General features: G+C 49.7%; 1 protein-coding gene across 6 annotated transcripts in view; it reads right to left on the bottom strand.

Annotated features, from left to right (window-relative positions):
- The window catches only part of TP53BP1 (tumor protein p53 binding protein 1), a 767880-nt gene that overhangs the window by 275436 nt on the left and 475159 nt on the right, over window positions 1–17285 (bottom strand). For all 6 annotated transcript variants that reach the window (XM_078683313.1, XM_078683315.1, XM_078683318.1 and 3 more), the window contains one exon: window positions 14195–14622. In XM_078683313.1, coding sequence (XP_078539439.1) covers window positions 14195–14622 — 428 coding nt within the window. The remainder of the gene's footprint in view (window positions 1–14194; window positions 14623–17285) is intronic.

The raw sequence follows: 17285 nt of genomic DNA, 5'->3' as shown, positions 1-17285 counted from the left end.
ACCAGGACAGAGGCTGAAACATCGGTGTCATAGACCGAATGTTTTAGACTATTATGGGGAAAGGCATGAAACAGTACTGTATCCAGAATGGCTCAGTTCCACTGAAGAATCTGCGTAAAAATCAGGTGTGACTTTTGCACGTTGATAGTCAATCCCAATGATGTTAGTAGTTCGAGGTCATCTGGAGGTGGCTGAAGTAAGGCCGAAGTTTGGCGGTTGAACATCCAGAACTCAAAGAAGGGGCAGAAGGGTACTTCCGAAAGTGAGGTGCAAGCTCTGTCCTCACTTTCATGAACACCTAAGGGGCATTGGTGAGGCCGAAAGAGAGCACTGCAAACTGAAAATGCTCCTAGCCCACTGTGAACACCATGACTAGGACTGTGGGCATGCAGGATGGGGATATGGAAATAAGAATCTTGCAAGTCCAATGCCACCATCCACAGTCTTCTGGGTCTGGGGCATACAAGACACGAGCTAACGTTAGCATCTTGAATTTGTCCTATCGCACAAAGATGTGGAGAGGCAGGAAACTAAATTGGGACAAAAGCTGTGCCCTTCTTCGGTACCAAGAAGTAGCAGGAGTAAGACTCCGCTCCAACTTCCAATGCCTGATCCCTCTCTGTGGCCCCTATGACTAAAAGAGCCTGTACTTCCTGCTGTAAGACCATCAACCACCCTGAAGGTGGTGGATGGTGCAGAGGTTAGAAAGAAATGGAAGGACATAACCCCGATATACAATTTGGAGGACCAACTTGTCGTAAGTAATGGCTTTCCAACTTTTAAGTAAATATAAGATCCTTCCTCTACCAGGGTGGCTGTGTGCCAAAAAGGGCAGACTAGAGCGGTTTTACAGCTGCTGAAGCACGAGGGGTATACTGTGCTGTATGATGTCCCTGATGTCCTCTTCTGGATGTTGTCTTTGTGAGCCACGATCTTGACTACAAAAAGGCTGGAGACCTGCTTGCCTTGTGGAGGGGTCACACGCTGGCAAAACTAAAAACCCCTACAATACCCATGGAAGTGGCAAAATTGCTGGTGGAAGTGTCTGATGGGGCAGAAAGACCCAACTCTGGTTGCTTTAAACTGTTTCAGTTCTGAATCCGCTTTGTCAACAAAAATGTGTCAGCCATCAAATGGAATGTTTATTAAAGAAAACTGGACATCCCCAAAGAAGCTTGTACCCCTCATACAGCTGTGGCGCTTAATTGTCACAGTGGTACCCATCGCCCGACATAACCAGTTGGCTGTGTGCAAGTCTGAGCGAATGAGAAATTTCACTGAGTGACAATAGCTTGGGTCTAAGAAGCCCTAGGTTAATCAGAAATTGGCAATAAAAGTTGAAGTCTGAGACAAGCAGCGACTGGGGCCAGACACTTGGTGAATACTCGGGGATCTGAGAAGAGACCAAATGGGAGCACTTTGAACTGATAATGAACACCTTGCCACGGTGAAACAAAGGAAGATCAAGATTTGTCATAAAATCTGTATGATTGAGGAGCTTGAGTATCTTCTGGAGAGTAATCATATAGAATGACTTTTTCTCCAGGCACTTGTTGAGGTTTCTGAGGTCTACAATGGGTCTCCATTCTCCCAACCTTTTCTTTATTAGAAAGTAGCAAGAATAAAAAACCCTTTGTGTGGAACGTTTTCTATGGCATCTTTTTTCAGCATAGTGTATGCTTCCTTCTTTAACAACTGGAGATGAGATGGAAGCCATCGCTGAGGTGGATGAGTAGGTGGAAATGTCACAAACTCCAGAGTACGGCCATACTCTATTATGTCTAGGACCCATTTGGCTGTTGTAATCAGATTCCATTGGTGGAAATGTAGGGAAATATCTGCCTGTTTGATTCGTGGAATGGATGGAATGGTAGCAGGTGACATCGCGTTGTCACTGTTTCCTAGCAGTGTCTCTGGATTGGGTAGACTGTTTTCTTCCAGGCTATTGCCTAGAATATGCGGCTGATGGTCGTGCCTGATACAACTGCTGCTGTTGGTATCCAAAGTAGTAAGATTGATAAGCTTCTGCTTGGTATTTTTAGTAGTTGCCACAAAAGGAGTAGGATCCTCTCCCATGCGCTCCACAAAAGCGTGTCTTCCTGTATTGGCGCATCCAGAGAGACTTAGTGGTATCCGTATCCACTTTAATTTCCGTTAAGACATCATCTGTGTGCTTTCCAAAAAGCACATCGCCATCAAAAGGCATGTCCAAAATCTTGCTGAATCCAGTCTCATGCCCTACTAAGCAAGCTGGTGCATCATCAGGGGCATTATATTTAATCAATTCTGTGAAGGATGGCTAGCACTGAATATGGAGTTGTTATTCCTTCTTCCCAAATGTGGTCAATAGAACAAGTTACTTACCTTTGGTAACGATATATCTGTAAGAGACATATATTAGTTATGGATTCCTTACCTTAGAATTATCCCCAGGTGTCAGACTAGAGCAGGAGAAATGTTTTCGTAGCAGTACTCCTGCGCGTCGGTAGGTGGTGTTAGTCGACTACGCGTTCGTCATCGGCGTCGTGATCACCGGGATGGCGTTGCGGTATCTACTCAGACACCGCCCCTGCGTGCGGACGTCAGTTCTTTACACGATATTCCACGCCAGAAGAGCAGAGCCATGCAAGACACTGATCACTGGTGCATAAAACTAGGGCCCTGAAAGGGAGTCCCTTACCCTAGAAGTCAGTTCGCAGAACCGGCAGGATGGGTGGGGCGGTAAGGAATCCATAACTAATATATGTCTCTTACAGATATATCGTTACCGAAGGTATGTAACTTGTTCATCTGAAAGAGACTTTTAGTTATGGATTCCTTACCTTACAATAGATACTCCAGCAATACCAACCCAGGAGGTGAGTCTGCAAACTAAGTTCACACCAGAAAGTCCTGGAGAACTGAACGGACAAAGAAGCCGTCACTCCGGACTTGGCTGTCCAGGCAGTAATGCTTAGTGAACGTGTGCAAGGAAGCCCACGTAGCTGCCTGACAGATGTAATGAAGGGGAACTTCACGCCCCAAAGCAGTAGTGGCAGCCGTCGCCCTGGAGGAATGGGCGCGCAACCCTACTGGAGGTTCCTTTTTCGACAAGGAATAACAAATTTTAATGCAAAAAACGACCCATCAAGAGATGAGTAGTTTTTGCACAGCCCAAAGGAGAGATATCACTTAGCCAGAAATAAATACCACACAGCCTGCACAAAAGCGCAAGCCGAACAAGTTACTTACCTTCGGTAACGATGTATCTGTAAGAAACAGTAGTTAGTATTAGATTCCTTACCTTAGAATATCCCCAGGCGTCAGTCTGGATCCGGAAACTTTTGTAGCAGTACCCCTGCGCGTCGGTAGGCGTCGTCTGCAGGCGTCCCCTGCGGCTCCGCGTCGTCGGCGTCGTGCGCCGTGATGACGTCGCTGGAGTATATAGACGCCGCCTCCGCGCGCTGACATCAGTTCTTTGCACACAGCTTTTCCGCGCCAGAACACGCAGAGCCATGTGAGAACCAACACTGGTGCCATTTGAAAACTAGGGCCCTGAAAGGGATGTCCTTAACCCTAGGTATCAGTTCGCAGAACGGGGAGGATGGGAGGGGCGGCAAGGAATCTAATACTAACTACTGTTTCTTACAGATATATCGTTACCGAAGGTAAGTAACTTGTTCATCTGAAAGAAACAGGTTAGTATTAGATTCCTTACCTTAGAATAGATACCCCAGCAATACCAACCCCGGTGGTGGGTCTGCGAACCAATACAACCTACACCAGAAAGTCCTGGAGGACCGAACGGCCAAAGAAGCCATCCCTCCGGACTTGACTGTCCAGGCAGTAGTGCCTCGCAAAGGTGTGCAGCGAGGCCCACGTGGCCGCCTGGCAAATGTCCTGCAAAGGGACTCCCCGGCCCAGGGCAGTAGTAGCCGCCGTGGCCCGAGTGGAATGGGCCCTCAGCCCAACAGGAGGCTCCTTCCGAGCCAAAGAGTAGCATGCTTTGATGCACAGGACGACCCACCGAGAGATGGTCCGTTTCTGTACCGCCCTTCCCTTCTTCTCACCCACGTAGCCAACAAACAGTTGGTCATCCACCCGGAACTGGCGTGTGCGATCCATATAGAATGAAAGCGCACGTTTTGGGTCCAGACGATGGAGCCGCTCTTCATCCTTCGAAGGATGCGGAGGCGGGAAGAAGGAGGGCAAGGTGATGGACTGCCCAATGTGAAAAGCAGAGACTACCTTGGGCAGGAAAGAAGGTCTAGTCCGAAGAACCACCTTATCAGGATGAACAGACAAGAAAGGAGGTTGAACAGAAAGAGCCTGGAGCTCACTCACTCTCCTGGCAGAGGTGATGGCTACCAGGAAGGCCGTCTTTAAGGTGAGAAGACGGAGAGGACAGGAATGAAGGGGCTCAAAGGGAGCGCACATCAGGAAAGTCAAAACCAGGTTCAAGTCCCACTGAGGCATCACGAACGGAGTTGGAGGATACATGTGCGTGATGCCCTTCAAGAATCGTAACACAATAGGGGACTTGAACAAAGATGGCTGATCAGGTAGCCTCAAGAAGGCGGAAAGGGCAGAAAGATAGCCCTTGATAGTGCCCAGAGCAGAGCCCTGCTGGGCAAGGGAAAGGAGGAAGAGGAGAACCTCAGACAGAGGGGCAGAAAGGGGATCCACAGCCTTTGCTGTGCACCATGCCACAAATCTGTTCCACCGGCAGGCGTATACCGACTTTGTGGAGGGACGCCTGGCTGCCAGAATGACATCACAGACTTCAGGAGGCAAGTCAAATGGCCTCAACTGTCGCCGCTCAATCTCCACGCATGGAGGTGGAGACTGGACAGGTTCGGGTGGAGGACCGTCCCCTGCTGCTGCGACAGAAGGTCCTCCTGAAGGGGCAGGCGGATCGAGGGACCGACTGTCATGCTGAGTAGCTCGGGATACCAGTACCTTCGAGCCCAGTCCGGAGCCACAAGGATAACTTGGGCCCGGTCGCGCCTGATCTTCTTCAGCACTCTGGGCAGAAGTGGTATAGGCGGAAAGGCGTACAACAGACCGCAACTCCACTCGCGCCGAAAGGCGTCGCCGAGCGAGTGCCGTCTTGGAAACTCCAACGCGCAGAACTGATGACATTGCGCGTTCTCTTCTGTGGCGAATAGATCTAACCAAGGCTCTCCCCATTGCTGAAAGAGGCCTCTCGCCACATCCGAGTTCAGACGCCATTCGTGATCCACCGAGCACCGACGGCTGAGTTCGTCCGCCCTGGCGTTCAGAGAACCTGCCAGGTGTTGAACCGTCAGAGTCACGCCCTGACTTTCCAGCCATTGCCAGAGGCGCAGAGCCTCCTGGCAAAGGGTCCACGACCCCACACCGCCCTGTTTGTTGCAGTACCACATGGCGGTGGTGTTGTCCGTGAACACCTGCACTACACTCCCGTTGACAAAGGGGAGGAATGCCTTCAGTGCTAGGCGAATCGCCCGCAGCTCCAACATGTTGATATGGAGCCGGGACTCCGCCGGAGACCAGAGGCCTCTGATCTCCGCCTCTCCCAAGTGGCCACCCCAGCCTTGGAGGGACGCGTCCGTCACAACCACGTGCTCCGGTTGGGGAAGGGAGAGGGATCTGCCCCTGACCCAATCGCGGTCCGTAAGCCACCACTGCAACTGTCTCGCAGTGCCCTCCGAGATCAGGACATGGTCGGATAGGTTGCCCTGATGCTGGGCCCACTGAAACTTCAGGTCCCACTGCAGAGCCCGCATCCGCCATCTGGCGTGATGCACCAGAAGGATGCAGGAGGCCATCAGCCCCAGAAGCCGCAGCGTCAACCTGACCGAAACCCGGGATAACGGCTGAAAGATGGGAATCAGAGCCTGAATATCCCGGACCCGCCGTTCCGGAGGATAAACCCGAAACTGCGCCGAGTCGAGAACCGCTCCGATGAAAAGGAGCTTTTGAGAGGGACACAGGTGTGATTTCGGCACATTGATGGAAAACCCCAGCTCGTGCAGGAGGTCTGCCGTCATCTGAAGGTGGTGGATGACTGTCCGGGGCGAGCCCGCCTTCAACAGCCAGTCGTCGAGGTAGGGGAAGACTGAAACCCCTAACCGGCGCAGATGAGCTGCGACCACCGCCATCACTTTCGTGAACACCCGTGGGGCGCTGGTAAGGCCGAAAGGGAGCACGATAAACTGAAAGTGCTCGTGGCCTACCGTGAACCGCAGGTAACGCCGGTGGGCCGGCAGGACGGGGATGTGAAAATACGCATCCTGCAAGTCCAACGCTACCATCCAGTCTTGTGGGTCTAGAGCAGCCAAGACCTGAGCCAAAGTCAACATCTTGAACTTTTCCTTCCGGAGGAAGCCGTTGACGTTCCGTAGATCCAAGATAGGACGCAGGCCTCCCTTGTCCTTCTTGGGTACCAGAAAGTAGTGGGAGTAGCAACCACACCCTACTTCTGGCCCAGGAACGCGCTCGATGGCCCCCTTGGCCAAGAGGGCCGTAACTTCCTCCTGCAGAAGCGTCAAGTGGTCCCCCGACACACGGTGGTTCTGCGGTGGCATGGCTGGAGGAGTGGACTCGAAGGGGAGGGCATAGCCCCTTCGGACAAGCTGCAGCACCCACCTGTCCGATGTTATCGCGCGCCAGCGGGAGTGGTGATGGCGAACCCTGCCACCCACTGGCGTCACGTGAGCCCGAAAGCTCGGACTAGGAAGGCTTGGATGCAGCAGCGGAGGGAGGCGTGGACTGACCACGCCGCTGGCCTCTACCGCCACCACGGCGGAAACCACGGCCGCCACCGCGCTGGGGAGCGTTCTGCGTCGCGTGGCTGGCAGCACGTGTGGGACCTCCCCTCCCTTGGCCACGAAAGGGCCGAAACGAACCCGTCTGCTGGCGCTGGGTCGAAAGACCCAAGGACTTGGCCGTGACCCTGGAGTCCTTGAAGCGCTCCAGCGCGTGGTCCGCTTTGTCACCAAACAGGCGACTGCCATCAAATGGCATGTCCATGAGTGAATTTTGGACGTCTGGCGAGAAGTTGGCAGATCTCAGCCAAGCATGGCGACGAATCGCCACCGTAGTGGACATCGCCCGTCCCAGTGAGTCGGTCGTGTCGAGACCACAACGGATCGAGTACCGCGCCGCATCCCGGCCTTCAACTAAGGCCCGTGTGAGCTTGTCCCGCACCTCCTGGGGACATTGCGGCAGACACTCCTCGACCGTATCCCACAGGGAGTGGGTGTAGCGGCCCAAGAGGCACGCGGTATTACAGGACCGCAGTCCAGCGCTCAAAGAGGAAAAGACCTTTTTACCAAACTGGTCATACCGCTTTGATTCCCTATCGGGCGGAGCCGACGGAAATGCGGACTGCGAAGTAGAGGCCTGGATCACCAGACTCTCCGGGGAGGGATGGGTGGACAAAAAGGCAGGGTCGTCCGAGCATGGACGGTGACGCCTCGCGACATTCCGGTCAACCGGCGCACCAGAAGCGGGCCTGGACCAGGTGCCCAAAAGGACATCCGACAGGGCCTCATTAAACGGCAGCAGAGGCTCCTGGGGGCATGACTGCGGTTTAAACACTTCGGTCAGAATGTTCGGCTTGACCTTCGCGACGGGGAGCTCAAGGTGCAAGGCCTTGGCAGCCCTCATCAGGACCACCGAATAGGCAGCACCTGCCTCAGACGCCACAGGGGACGGAGAGACAAACCCAGGGTTGGGCGACTCGTCCAGGCCACTGGCATCACCCAGATCACCCACCCAGTCCACATCATACTGGCAGGCACGGGATAGAGGGTCCTCAGACCCCTCCCAACCCTCTCCATACTCATCGTCATCATACCCATATTCTGGGTCGACGATATAGACGTCGGGGTCAACGGGCCCCATCGGCGTCGAATCCGGCGTCGGCCGACGCCGGTCCGACTCCGCGTCCGGAGTCGGGGAGGAAAGGGGGGTGGCGCCGCGCGGCGTCGGCGCCGGGGACCCGACGCCGGCCGGAGCCGACGGCGGAGTCGCTGCACCACGCGGGGGCGGTACCACGGGTTGGCCCACAGGAACCGACGCCGGAGAGGCCGGGAGACCAGCCGGCGACGAACCAGGGGGAACCAGCGGCGCCGGGGCCGGAGCCGCCGGCGGCGCCGGGGCAGGAGCACCCGAACCGCTCGGGCCCCCAGACGGGACCGACGGCCCGCAGGCGCCGAAGACCCCGCCGGAGAAGACCTCGCCCTCATAGCAATGAGGAAGGCCTCGATCTCCTCACGCGACGCGCCTTCCCCAGGGACCGACGGGTATGGGGTAGACGGCGTCGGCGACCCACGCGGGGCCGCGGGGGTGGGGTCACCCGATCCCCCGGCCGCAGTACGCGGGCGTCGGGGGGAGTCGGGGGTGCGATGGCGACGCCCCGACTTCTTGTGCTTACCTGACGAGCCGGAGGAATGGTGGCGACTCCCGGAGCGCCCATGGCGGCTCCGCGATCGTTCCCTCGACCGCTCCCTCGACCTCCGACCGGACCGGGACCGCTCTCGACGCGGGGCCGACACCCGGAGCTCGAGAAGCTTGCGGGACCGCTCCCGCCTAGCTTTTCCAGTCAAGGCCCGACAGTCGACGCAGGACTCCACGTCGTGGTCCGCGCCCAGACACCGGAGGCAGAGTCGATGGTGGTCGGTGACCGACATCATGCGGTCGCACTCGTCGCAGCTCTTAAACCCAGGCATCCTACCGGCACCGTAGAAAGATTAAGTTTTACAAACACTTGGTCAAAAGACCGGAGTACTGCTCTTCGGATCTGCGCTAACTGGCGCGGAAAAAAGAAGAACTGACGTCAGCGCGCGGAGGCGGCGTCTATATACTCCAGCGACGTCATCACGGCGCACGACGCCGACGACGCGGAGCCGCAGGGGACGCCTGCAGACGACGCCTACCGACGCGCAGGGGTACTGCTACGCAAAAGTTTCCGGATCCAGACTGACGCCTGGGGATATTCTAAGGTAAGGAATCTAATACTAACCTGTTTCTTTCAGATCTGTACGTTTCCAACACCATTATGGAAGCAACAAACAGACCCAAAACCCTGTTTAATACGGTCAAGGAACTAGCGGGTGCACAAGCCACTGCTTCGGCTCCTCCGCTAAATGAACAACAATGTCAGGATCTTGCCGTGTTCTTCTCGGACAAAATCGACAAACTACTCAGCGATATTAACAGCAACACAAATGACTCTACCCCTCAGGCCGATATGGACCCTGTCCCTACAATAAATAACACCTTGGAATCTTGGCCTCCCATCACGACAGACTCTCTGAAAGCCATTTATAAGAGCATCAAATCCGGCTCTCCCCATGATCCTATTCCCGTAAAAATATTAAAACAACTGGATGCTCCTTCACTGGAAGTCATCGTGAATACTTTAAATTCCTCCTTGAAATTTTCTACTGTTCCATCGCTTTGGAAACATGCCATGATTAGCCCACTACTGAAGAAGCCCACAGCAAACCCTGAAATATTGTCAAACTATCGACCTATATCCTTGCTCCCTGTCTTTTCGAAGCTGCTGGAAAGACACATTCACTCGGTCCTAACCCTCTTCTCTGAAGAAAACTCCCTCCTTCATCCATCTCAATCCGGTTTCAGAGCCAGTTTCTCCACAGAAACTGCCCTGCTAGGAGTCACCGAAAACATCTGCAAACTCCTTGACGATGGTAAAACGGTTGCTCTCATTCTCTTAGACTTGAGCGCGGCCTTTGACACCATATCACATGAAATACTCTTAACTACGTTAAGAAAATATGGAATCTGTGGTATGGCATTTGATTGGATCAGGTCGTTTTTGGCACAACGGACATTCTAAATCACATCCCCATCAGCATGCCCCGGAGTGTTTAATGCCCCACACGGCGTGCCCCAGGGATCCATTCTGAGCCCATTGTTTTTTAACCTTTATCTTAAACCTCTGGCTGACCTTGCGGAAAAATCAGGACTCACCCTCATGACCTACGCAGACGACTCACAGATCATTTTTTCCCTGTCTGAACCTAGCTCGTCATCTTTGTCTCCCCTCAAACTAGGTCTCCAAAACATCTTCAGCTGGATGACTAGGAACCAGCTGAAACTAAATGGAGATAAAACTGAGATTCTCCTCCTAGGGAAACAACATGACTTGTGAAACCCTTCCCACTGGCCTTCCCAGATGGGAAACTTCCCTACCCCTGCCACTCAGGTACGCAATCTAGGGGTCATTGTTGACAGCTCCCTCTCCATGAAACAACAGGCCAGCAACGTTGTTGGCCTCTGTTTTACCATCTTGAAGTGGCTGAGGAAAATCCTCTGGATGTTGCCTATCTCCACCCAAAAACCGTAGTCAATGCCCTCATTACATCCCAGCTTGACTACAGTAACATCTTGTACCTAGGCTCAAATCAAGCTGTAGTACGTCGACTACAGCTCGTCCAGAACGCAGCTGTCAGGCTGCTGTGTGGCATTCCTAAAACCACCAGTGTCTCAAACTACCGACGTGGCCTGCATTGGCTCAGGGTAGAAAACCGAATCAGATTTAAAGCACTGAACTATATGTTTAGAATAAAAACAGGCAATGCTCCTAAATATCTTCTTGCACTAGCCCATCCCTACACCCCTAGTCGAAACCTTAGGTCAAAACCAGCAGTCAATTTCTGCATACCCAGGTTCAAACTTGCTAGAATGGGTGGCAGATCCTTCGCTCATCTTGGACCAACCCTCTGGAATGCACTCCCTCCTTACATCCGCAGGGAGGAAAACCACGCCAGATTCAGGAAGAATATCAAAACCTGGTTGTTTGAGCAATAATCAGGAACGTCCTTGCATACCTTCGCTACTTCTTGTGCTGTGTCTCAGCGCCGGGAAACCCTTTTTGGGTAGCTGTTGCGCCTTACAAGTTTAAAAAAAAAAATAAAAAAAAAATAACCTTTCTCGGCGCCCACATAGCCAACAAAGAGCTGATCATCTATCCGGAATTGTTTTGTGCGATCTGGGTAAAATGAGAGCGCACGTTTTGGATCCAGACGATGGAGCATCTCCTCATCTTTATAAGGATGCAGGGGAGGGGGGGGGGGACAAGGGGTCTGTCCTATGTGGAAAGAGGTAACCACTTTGGGGAGAAAAGAGGGTTGAGTTCGGAGGAGAACCTTGTCCGATGAACAGCAAGGAAAGGAGGCTTATTAGAAAGAGCCTGCAGCTCACTCACCCTGCAAGCAGAGGTAATGGCAAACAGAAGCAGTTTTTAAGGTTTTAGCAGATGGACATCTGGCTGCCAAGATTGCATTACAGACTTCGGGAGGAAGGTCGAAAGCTGTCAACTGTCGCTGCTCAATCCCCATGGAAGGAGGTGGAGGCTGACAGGTTCGGGTGGAGGACAGTCCCCTGTTGCTGCCACAGAAGATCCTCCTGAAGAAGCAGTCTGATCGGAGGATCAATGGCGATGTGCAAGAGCTCAGGATACCAGACTCTTCGTGCCCAATCTAGAGCCACAAGAATGACTTGGGCACGGTCTTGCTTGATCTTCAGCACTCTGGGCATAAGTGGTATAGGCGGAATGGCGTATAGAAGAACGCAACTCCACTTGTGACAAAAAGCGTTGCCGAGCGAGTGCAGCCTTGGAAATTCCAATGTGCAGAACTGCTGACATTGCGCGTTCTCTTCGGTGGCGAATAGATCTAACTAAGGATCTCCCCACTACTGAAAGAGGCCTTGCGCCACATCCGAGTGAAGACGCTATTCATAATCCATCATGCACCTGCAGCTCACTTCGTCCGCCCTGGCGTTCAGTGAACCTGTCACGTGCTGAACCACCGGGGATATGCCCTGATGTTCCAGCCATGTCCAAAGGCGGAGAGCCTCTTGACATAGGGTCCATGACCCAACCCCGCCCTGTCTGTTACAGTACCACATGGTGGTGGTGTCTGTAAACATCTGCACTACTCTTCCTTTGACAGAAGAAAGGAATGCTTTCAGTGCAAAAAGAATTGCCGGGAGCTCCAAAAGGTTGATGTGGAGGCCTGGTCTCCGCTGGAGACCAGAGGCCTCTCATCTCTGCCTCCCCCATGTGGCCGCCCAATCCCAGGAGTGACGCATCTGTCACCACGTGAACTCTGGTTGGGGAAGGGAGAGGGATCTGCTGTTGACCCAATCCTGGTTCATTAGCCACCACTGAAATTGTTGTGCAGTGACCTCCGAGATCTAACAGAGGAGTCAATGCCTTTGCGCAATATCACCAGTCTTGTTACTCAAAAGACTTATTCAAAGGAAAACAACTTGCACAACTCCAGACCCAACACAAGATGGCAGTTGTATGTAGAACATGTGTATCTACAGCCACAAATACCATTGAACCTAAAGCTTCTGTTCCATCCCCATGAAATTAAATATATACTTCATTCAGCACTATGGTTAAAACTGATTTTTTGCCAAAAAGCCATGAGGGAAAGCTACACAGTGTCAAGAGAAGGGTGTTGCTTAAGGAAGAAGATGTCTTTGCTACTTATTTTTCCACCACATGTAATACAAGATCTGTATTAGAAATGTAATAGAATTGTGCAGGTATAATAAAATACAAAGCCTCTTCCAAGCAACTAAAATGCAAATGGATCAGTGTGCTTCTAAAGCGAGATTAAAGGGGCAATACAGAATAGAAAAAAACTGTTCTCTGCACCCAGTCCTGTATATGTAACAACCACCAACAATAAGCAATCAAGAATGTGCCTTTGTTTGATGATGTCTGCTTGATTTTGGAGACCTACTGTAACATCATTCACCCGATGGCCCTACTAAAGGGCCAGTGGATTGTAAATGTAATAAAATGATTTACATTTTTTTAAAAAGGCCTTCTACAGAAAACAAAGAATTTGTCTACCCACTATTTGTACGGATAGCAGGAGCGACCAAGAGTGAGCAATCTCTATAAAAAGGAAACAAAAGAGTATGAATAGTTCCAGTAAGTTATATAGGACTATATTAGACATTCTTCATGACTGAACTAAAAGCTTCAACAAATACAAATAAAGACAGCTCAATTAATACAACGGAGAGTATAGGGAAGTGCCATGTTTGCATGGTTACCCCTCACTTTTTGCCTGACATCTGATGCAACCTGACTTGCTGTGCCCTGGGCCCCGGCCAATCTGTGACTGGGGGTGAATGTTTTGCCATTGTGCAACATTCCGTCCATCATCTTGTGTGTTTTGCTGTTCACCCTATGTGGGAGGGGTATGCCCAGACATGGGTCCCTTGCTCACTACCCCACTGGAGTCAAGCTCTTCTGGCTGAAGACGGCTGATAGCCAGAAACCGGTCCTAGGATGCCTGATTCCGGTCCAGGGAAGACATGGCTTGGCAGTTCGGGCTAGACTGTTCCCATGAGGCACAGGGTCAGGAATGATTTGCATATGGCCATGTCTGAACTGGGGTGGCTTGGTGAGCAAAATAACGATGGATTAAACCCAGATCTATGACTGGGGGTGAATGTTTTGCCATTGTGCATCATTCCGTCCATCATCTTGTGTGTTTTGCTGGTTCTAAAATAAAACATAAGTATAACTTTTTAGACTTACCTAATTGGTCTGAATTCAGTCTCTGAGTGTGTGCATCAGTCTTGATTGAGGGAATGCAATAAATGCTTAACACACCCTCTTGATAAGCCTAACTGATCGCCCACACTACCACAAAGAGAGCTGCTAGTACTTACCTAATTTTGCCTCTGCTATACCTCTGGAGACTCCCTGGACTCTGTGCAGACTAGACCTTACTTTGGTGTAGTATATACAGAGCCAGCTTCCTACAAGATAGGACAACACAAAAATCAAAACATTTAAATAAACACTTGCAGCCAAAGTTTTCAATTGTACATATTGTACTATAAACTGACAATTACATGGCGAGATAGAGTGAGGAAATTAATACAAGTAAGCTGGTGAGTATGACCAAAGCATCAAGTAAAGCTGACCTTTGGTGTGGCTCACCACTTATAGTGCTGACTGAAATCTAGAATTTGAATGGCCCAAATGTTTGATGGAAGGCTTGGAGAGAAGAAGCTAGTCCTAATATTAAATAGTTATGGCATTTTCCCAAAATAAAAAAAATAAAAATAAATACAAATAAAAAGCAACGAAAACTTTCTAAGCCAGGTAATTGATTGGCTTGTTTCATTCATGACAAACTGGATGCAGTGTCTTTAGTACTTTTACCTGCACTGAAGTACTCGTCCTCAGACAGCGCAGTCACCTCCGTTTCCAATGGAATGGGATCACACAGCAAAATGTCTTTGCCCATTACATCACATTCATAGCCATCATCGAAGAGCAATTTGTACTTTCCATCCCCAATATCCTGCGTGATTGCCCCCGAATAAAAATATCCATTTGAGGACCACTTGGCCACGACTCTAAGCCCAACAAAACTGCTGGAAGGTGAAGAGTCAGAAATGTCTGAGTGCTTTCCAGAAATTTGCAGCGATATTTCAGGAGAGTTACTTCGACGTACAGAGGATTCTCCAGGACCTGCTTGGGCAACAGCTTCTGATGGGCAGGCGGCAATACGTGTATATGGTTCCTCATCAGGAGAGACTGTAGTTGAGGTATCATCAACACACATCTGTGCTGTTAAAACCACTTCCCTGAAAGCATAAACAAATAGCACATTGACATTTGAAATCGTTTTATGAGGACATTTACATTGCATGGGACGATAGGAGCTTTCTTTAGAGAAATAGCATAATTGAGGGAGAAACACAGAGAGAAGGGTAGAACCAAGAAAATGGTTTGCATAAACTGGAGAACTTCAATTATTTGCAAGGAAACCAGGCAGTAAAATAATATTAAATAAACAAAGGGAGAAATATGGAGGCACTATACACAAGTTACATTTTCTTAGGCACCCAATCTCCACACTGAGGGAATGCCCTGGCTGCAGGAAAGTGTATCAGAATATTCATTTCACAACATAATGATGTAACCAAAATTGCATGTCAACACTGATTGCATTCATCCCTGTATGGTGTATGTCTGGGAAGACAGTCAGTTTGAAGCTAGCAAAGATGATTCTTTAATTCCAAGACAGGTTCTATAAAGGAACAAAGCTTATTGAAATGAGTCCAGAAAAAACGACAAAAGTATTTACAAGAAGAGTGAGCGAATTAAAAGCTTTTAAACCCTAATGCAGCAATATTCTCTAGAAAGAGAAGGAATAATATGACATACAGCAGTAAATACGCCTGTGGTGAAAGCGAGAGTGAGAGATGTTGCTTGGGACAAACTAGACACTAGCATGTAAAAACCATTTATATAAATATGTCTCCTGGAAAATTGCTGTTGAGGCATCTAATGGAAGAATTTTATTGAAATGTATCCCACGTTTGCATGATAATGCTCCAAGAAATAAGACTCGTAGAACTGATTGATTGAGCTACCCAAGTTTATTTCATTTATTGTGCAAGCATAAAGAAATACTATATGAGCCTAGCTGAGGCCTATTAATTTGATTAGAAAATTGGTAATTTGGTAAAAATGGTCTTTCAAAATTTGATTGTATTGTGGTCATAACACAGAGGTGCTTTGGGCATGATTATTTATTACGAAAAATATCATGTCTTTATAAGCTCCATTTTGGAAACTTGTCTCATTAGTCCCCAAGCATCAGAGGAACTTGTGAGTTTGGGAAGTAACTGATTGAAGTGTGATTTAGCCTTAAAACCATGACTAGATTAGAGACCAATACAATATGTATGTGATTTAAGAGTGCCAGATGAATATCTCAATAAATGCAGGTTTAATTTTGTCTTGCAGGATGTGTGCATGAAAGAAAGATCATAATGGAAGTATTCTGGATGACACACATCCTGAAGGTCCTGCAGATCACAAGTTTGTTCTTTAATTAAGTTGTTATATAAATTGGACAATACCAAAACTGGTTACCACTTCAATTTGTGAAGCGATCTGAGAGTAATGTCGCCCAGTGACTCAAAGATGATCATTCACAGGAGATACTATTATAGCAAAAAAGAAGACAGATCTGTGTGGTAAGGATAAATACCCATACAGATGATAAATTAGAGAGATAGTGACTGAGGAAGAAAGAATCAAAAGAAAGTTATCACACTGGATACTACTCTGATGGTCTAATGCAACCCTTTTTCAGTGTTTTTGAAGATAATGAAAAGGAATTTACCTTTAACTACAGTTCTTCAGCACTGGTTACTTTAACAGATTCACTTGCTTGAGTTATCTCCCAACATTAGGCTGGGAATCCTTGGTGGTCAGGGTTATCAGAACAGTATTTCAATTCAACAACTGACAATGCAACAAATGAAAAATCTCTATAGTATACAAGTAATGCATGAACCTAATTTCATGACCTGAAGTTTAGCCAATCAGATGGACGGCTCTGGGTTTCTGGATGCAAAGGGAGCACTGCTCCACACAGGCATGTTGGTCCCTACATCTCGCTCTTCCACAGACAATCATACTTGCCTATGCTGAGGTGAAAAAGATCCTGATGGCTGGATTGTGAAGGGGAACTGATTTCCCACCAGCTGCAACAACCGGGAACCGGCACTGACGCATGGATAAGTGATTTGTAGCTTCTCTGATACTAAAGTGGTGCCGCTTTCCTTCTCTCAAGATGGTGTCACTAGCCACGCTCCGCCGGGAGGAGTCAGCATGTGCCGCAGCACAAAAAGCACTTTCTTTTCAATCAACAGGGAGGCAACCGCATGCAATGGACCCCCTCCCCTCTGATTTTGAACATTGCCGGCGAGTGCGGGATACCCGGGGCTACATATTCAGTTAGCACTCAGCGGCCCGAAGCACTGAGCTCATGGCTCTCCCTCACCCTTTCTTGTTCTCTGGGAGCAGGGCCATTTCTGATGCTTGGCCTGATCCAGAGAGCTAGGGGCATCCCGCCCGGCTCCTTCTTTATATATTTGAAGACATTCTGCCCCCCTCCCCTTGCACTTGATCTATCATTGAATACATGCCCAGTATTCACCAAGTTGCTGACAAGTCTGCCTGACCCTAAAATGGCAGGAAGGAAGCACCTCGTCGGCTGCTCACCCAGCACTCAATATGCTTACATAATCCTCCTTTAGGATTAAAATTTAGTTGCTGATGAGTTCGCCTTACCCAAAAACGGCAGCTGGGAAACATCTCGTATGAAGTGATAGTCACGGAACCAACCTCTCAGTGACATCAGAATTCTCCCCAAAGCTGTTCATCTCCACTAATTTCATCATTTTCACTGCATACTACCTTTTTGGCGATCCGGTTACCCAAGTTGACCTCA

The sequence above is a fragment of the Lissotriton helveticus genome, chromosome 3_1 (genome assembly GCF_964261635.1).
Source record: "Lissotriton helveticus chromosome 3_1, aLisHel1.1, whole genome shotgun sequence".
NCBI lineage: Eukaryota > Metazoa > Chordata > Amphibia > Caudata > Salamandridae > Lissotriton > Lissotriton helveticus.
Note: the sequence above shows the minus strand (reverse complement) of the source record. Positions and strands in the feature narration are given on the sequence as shown.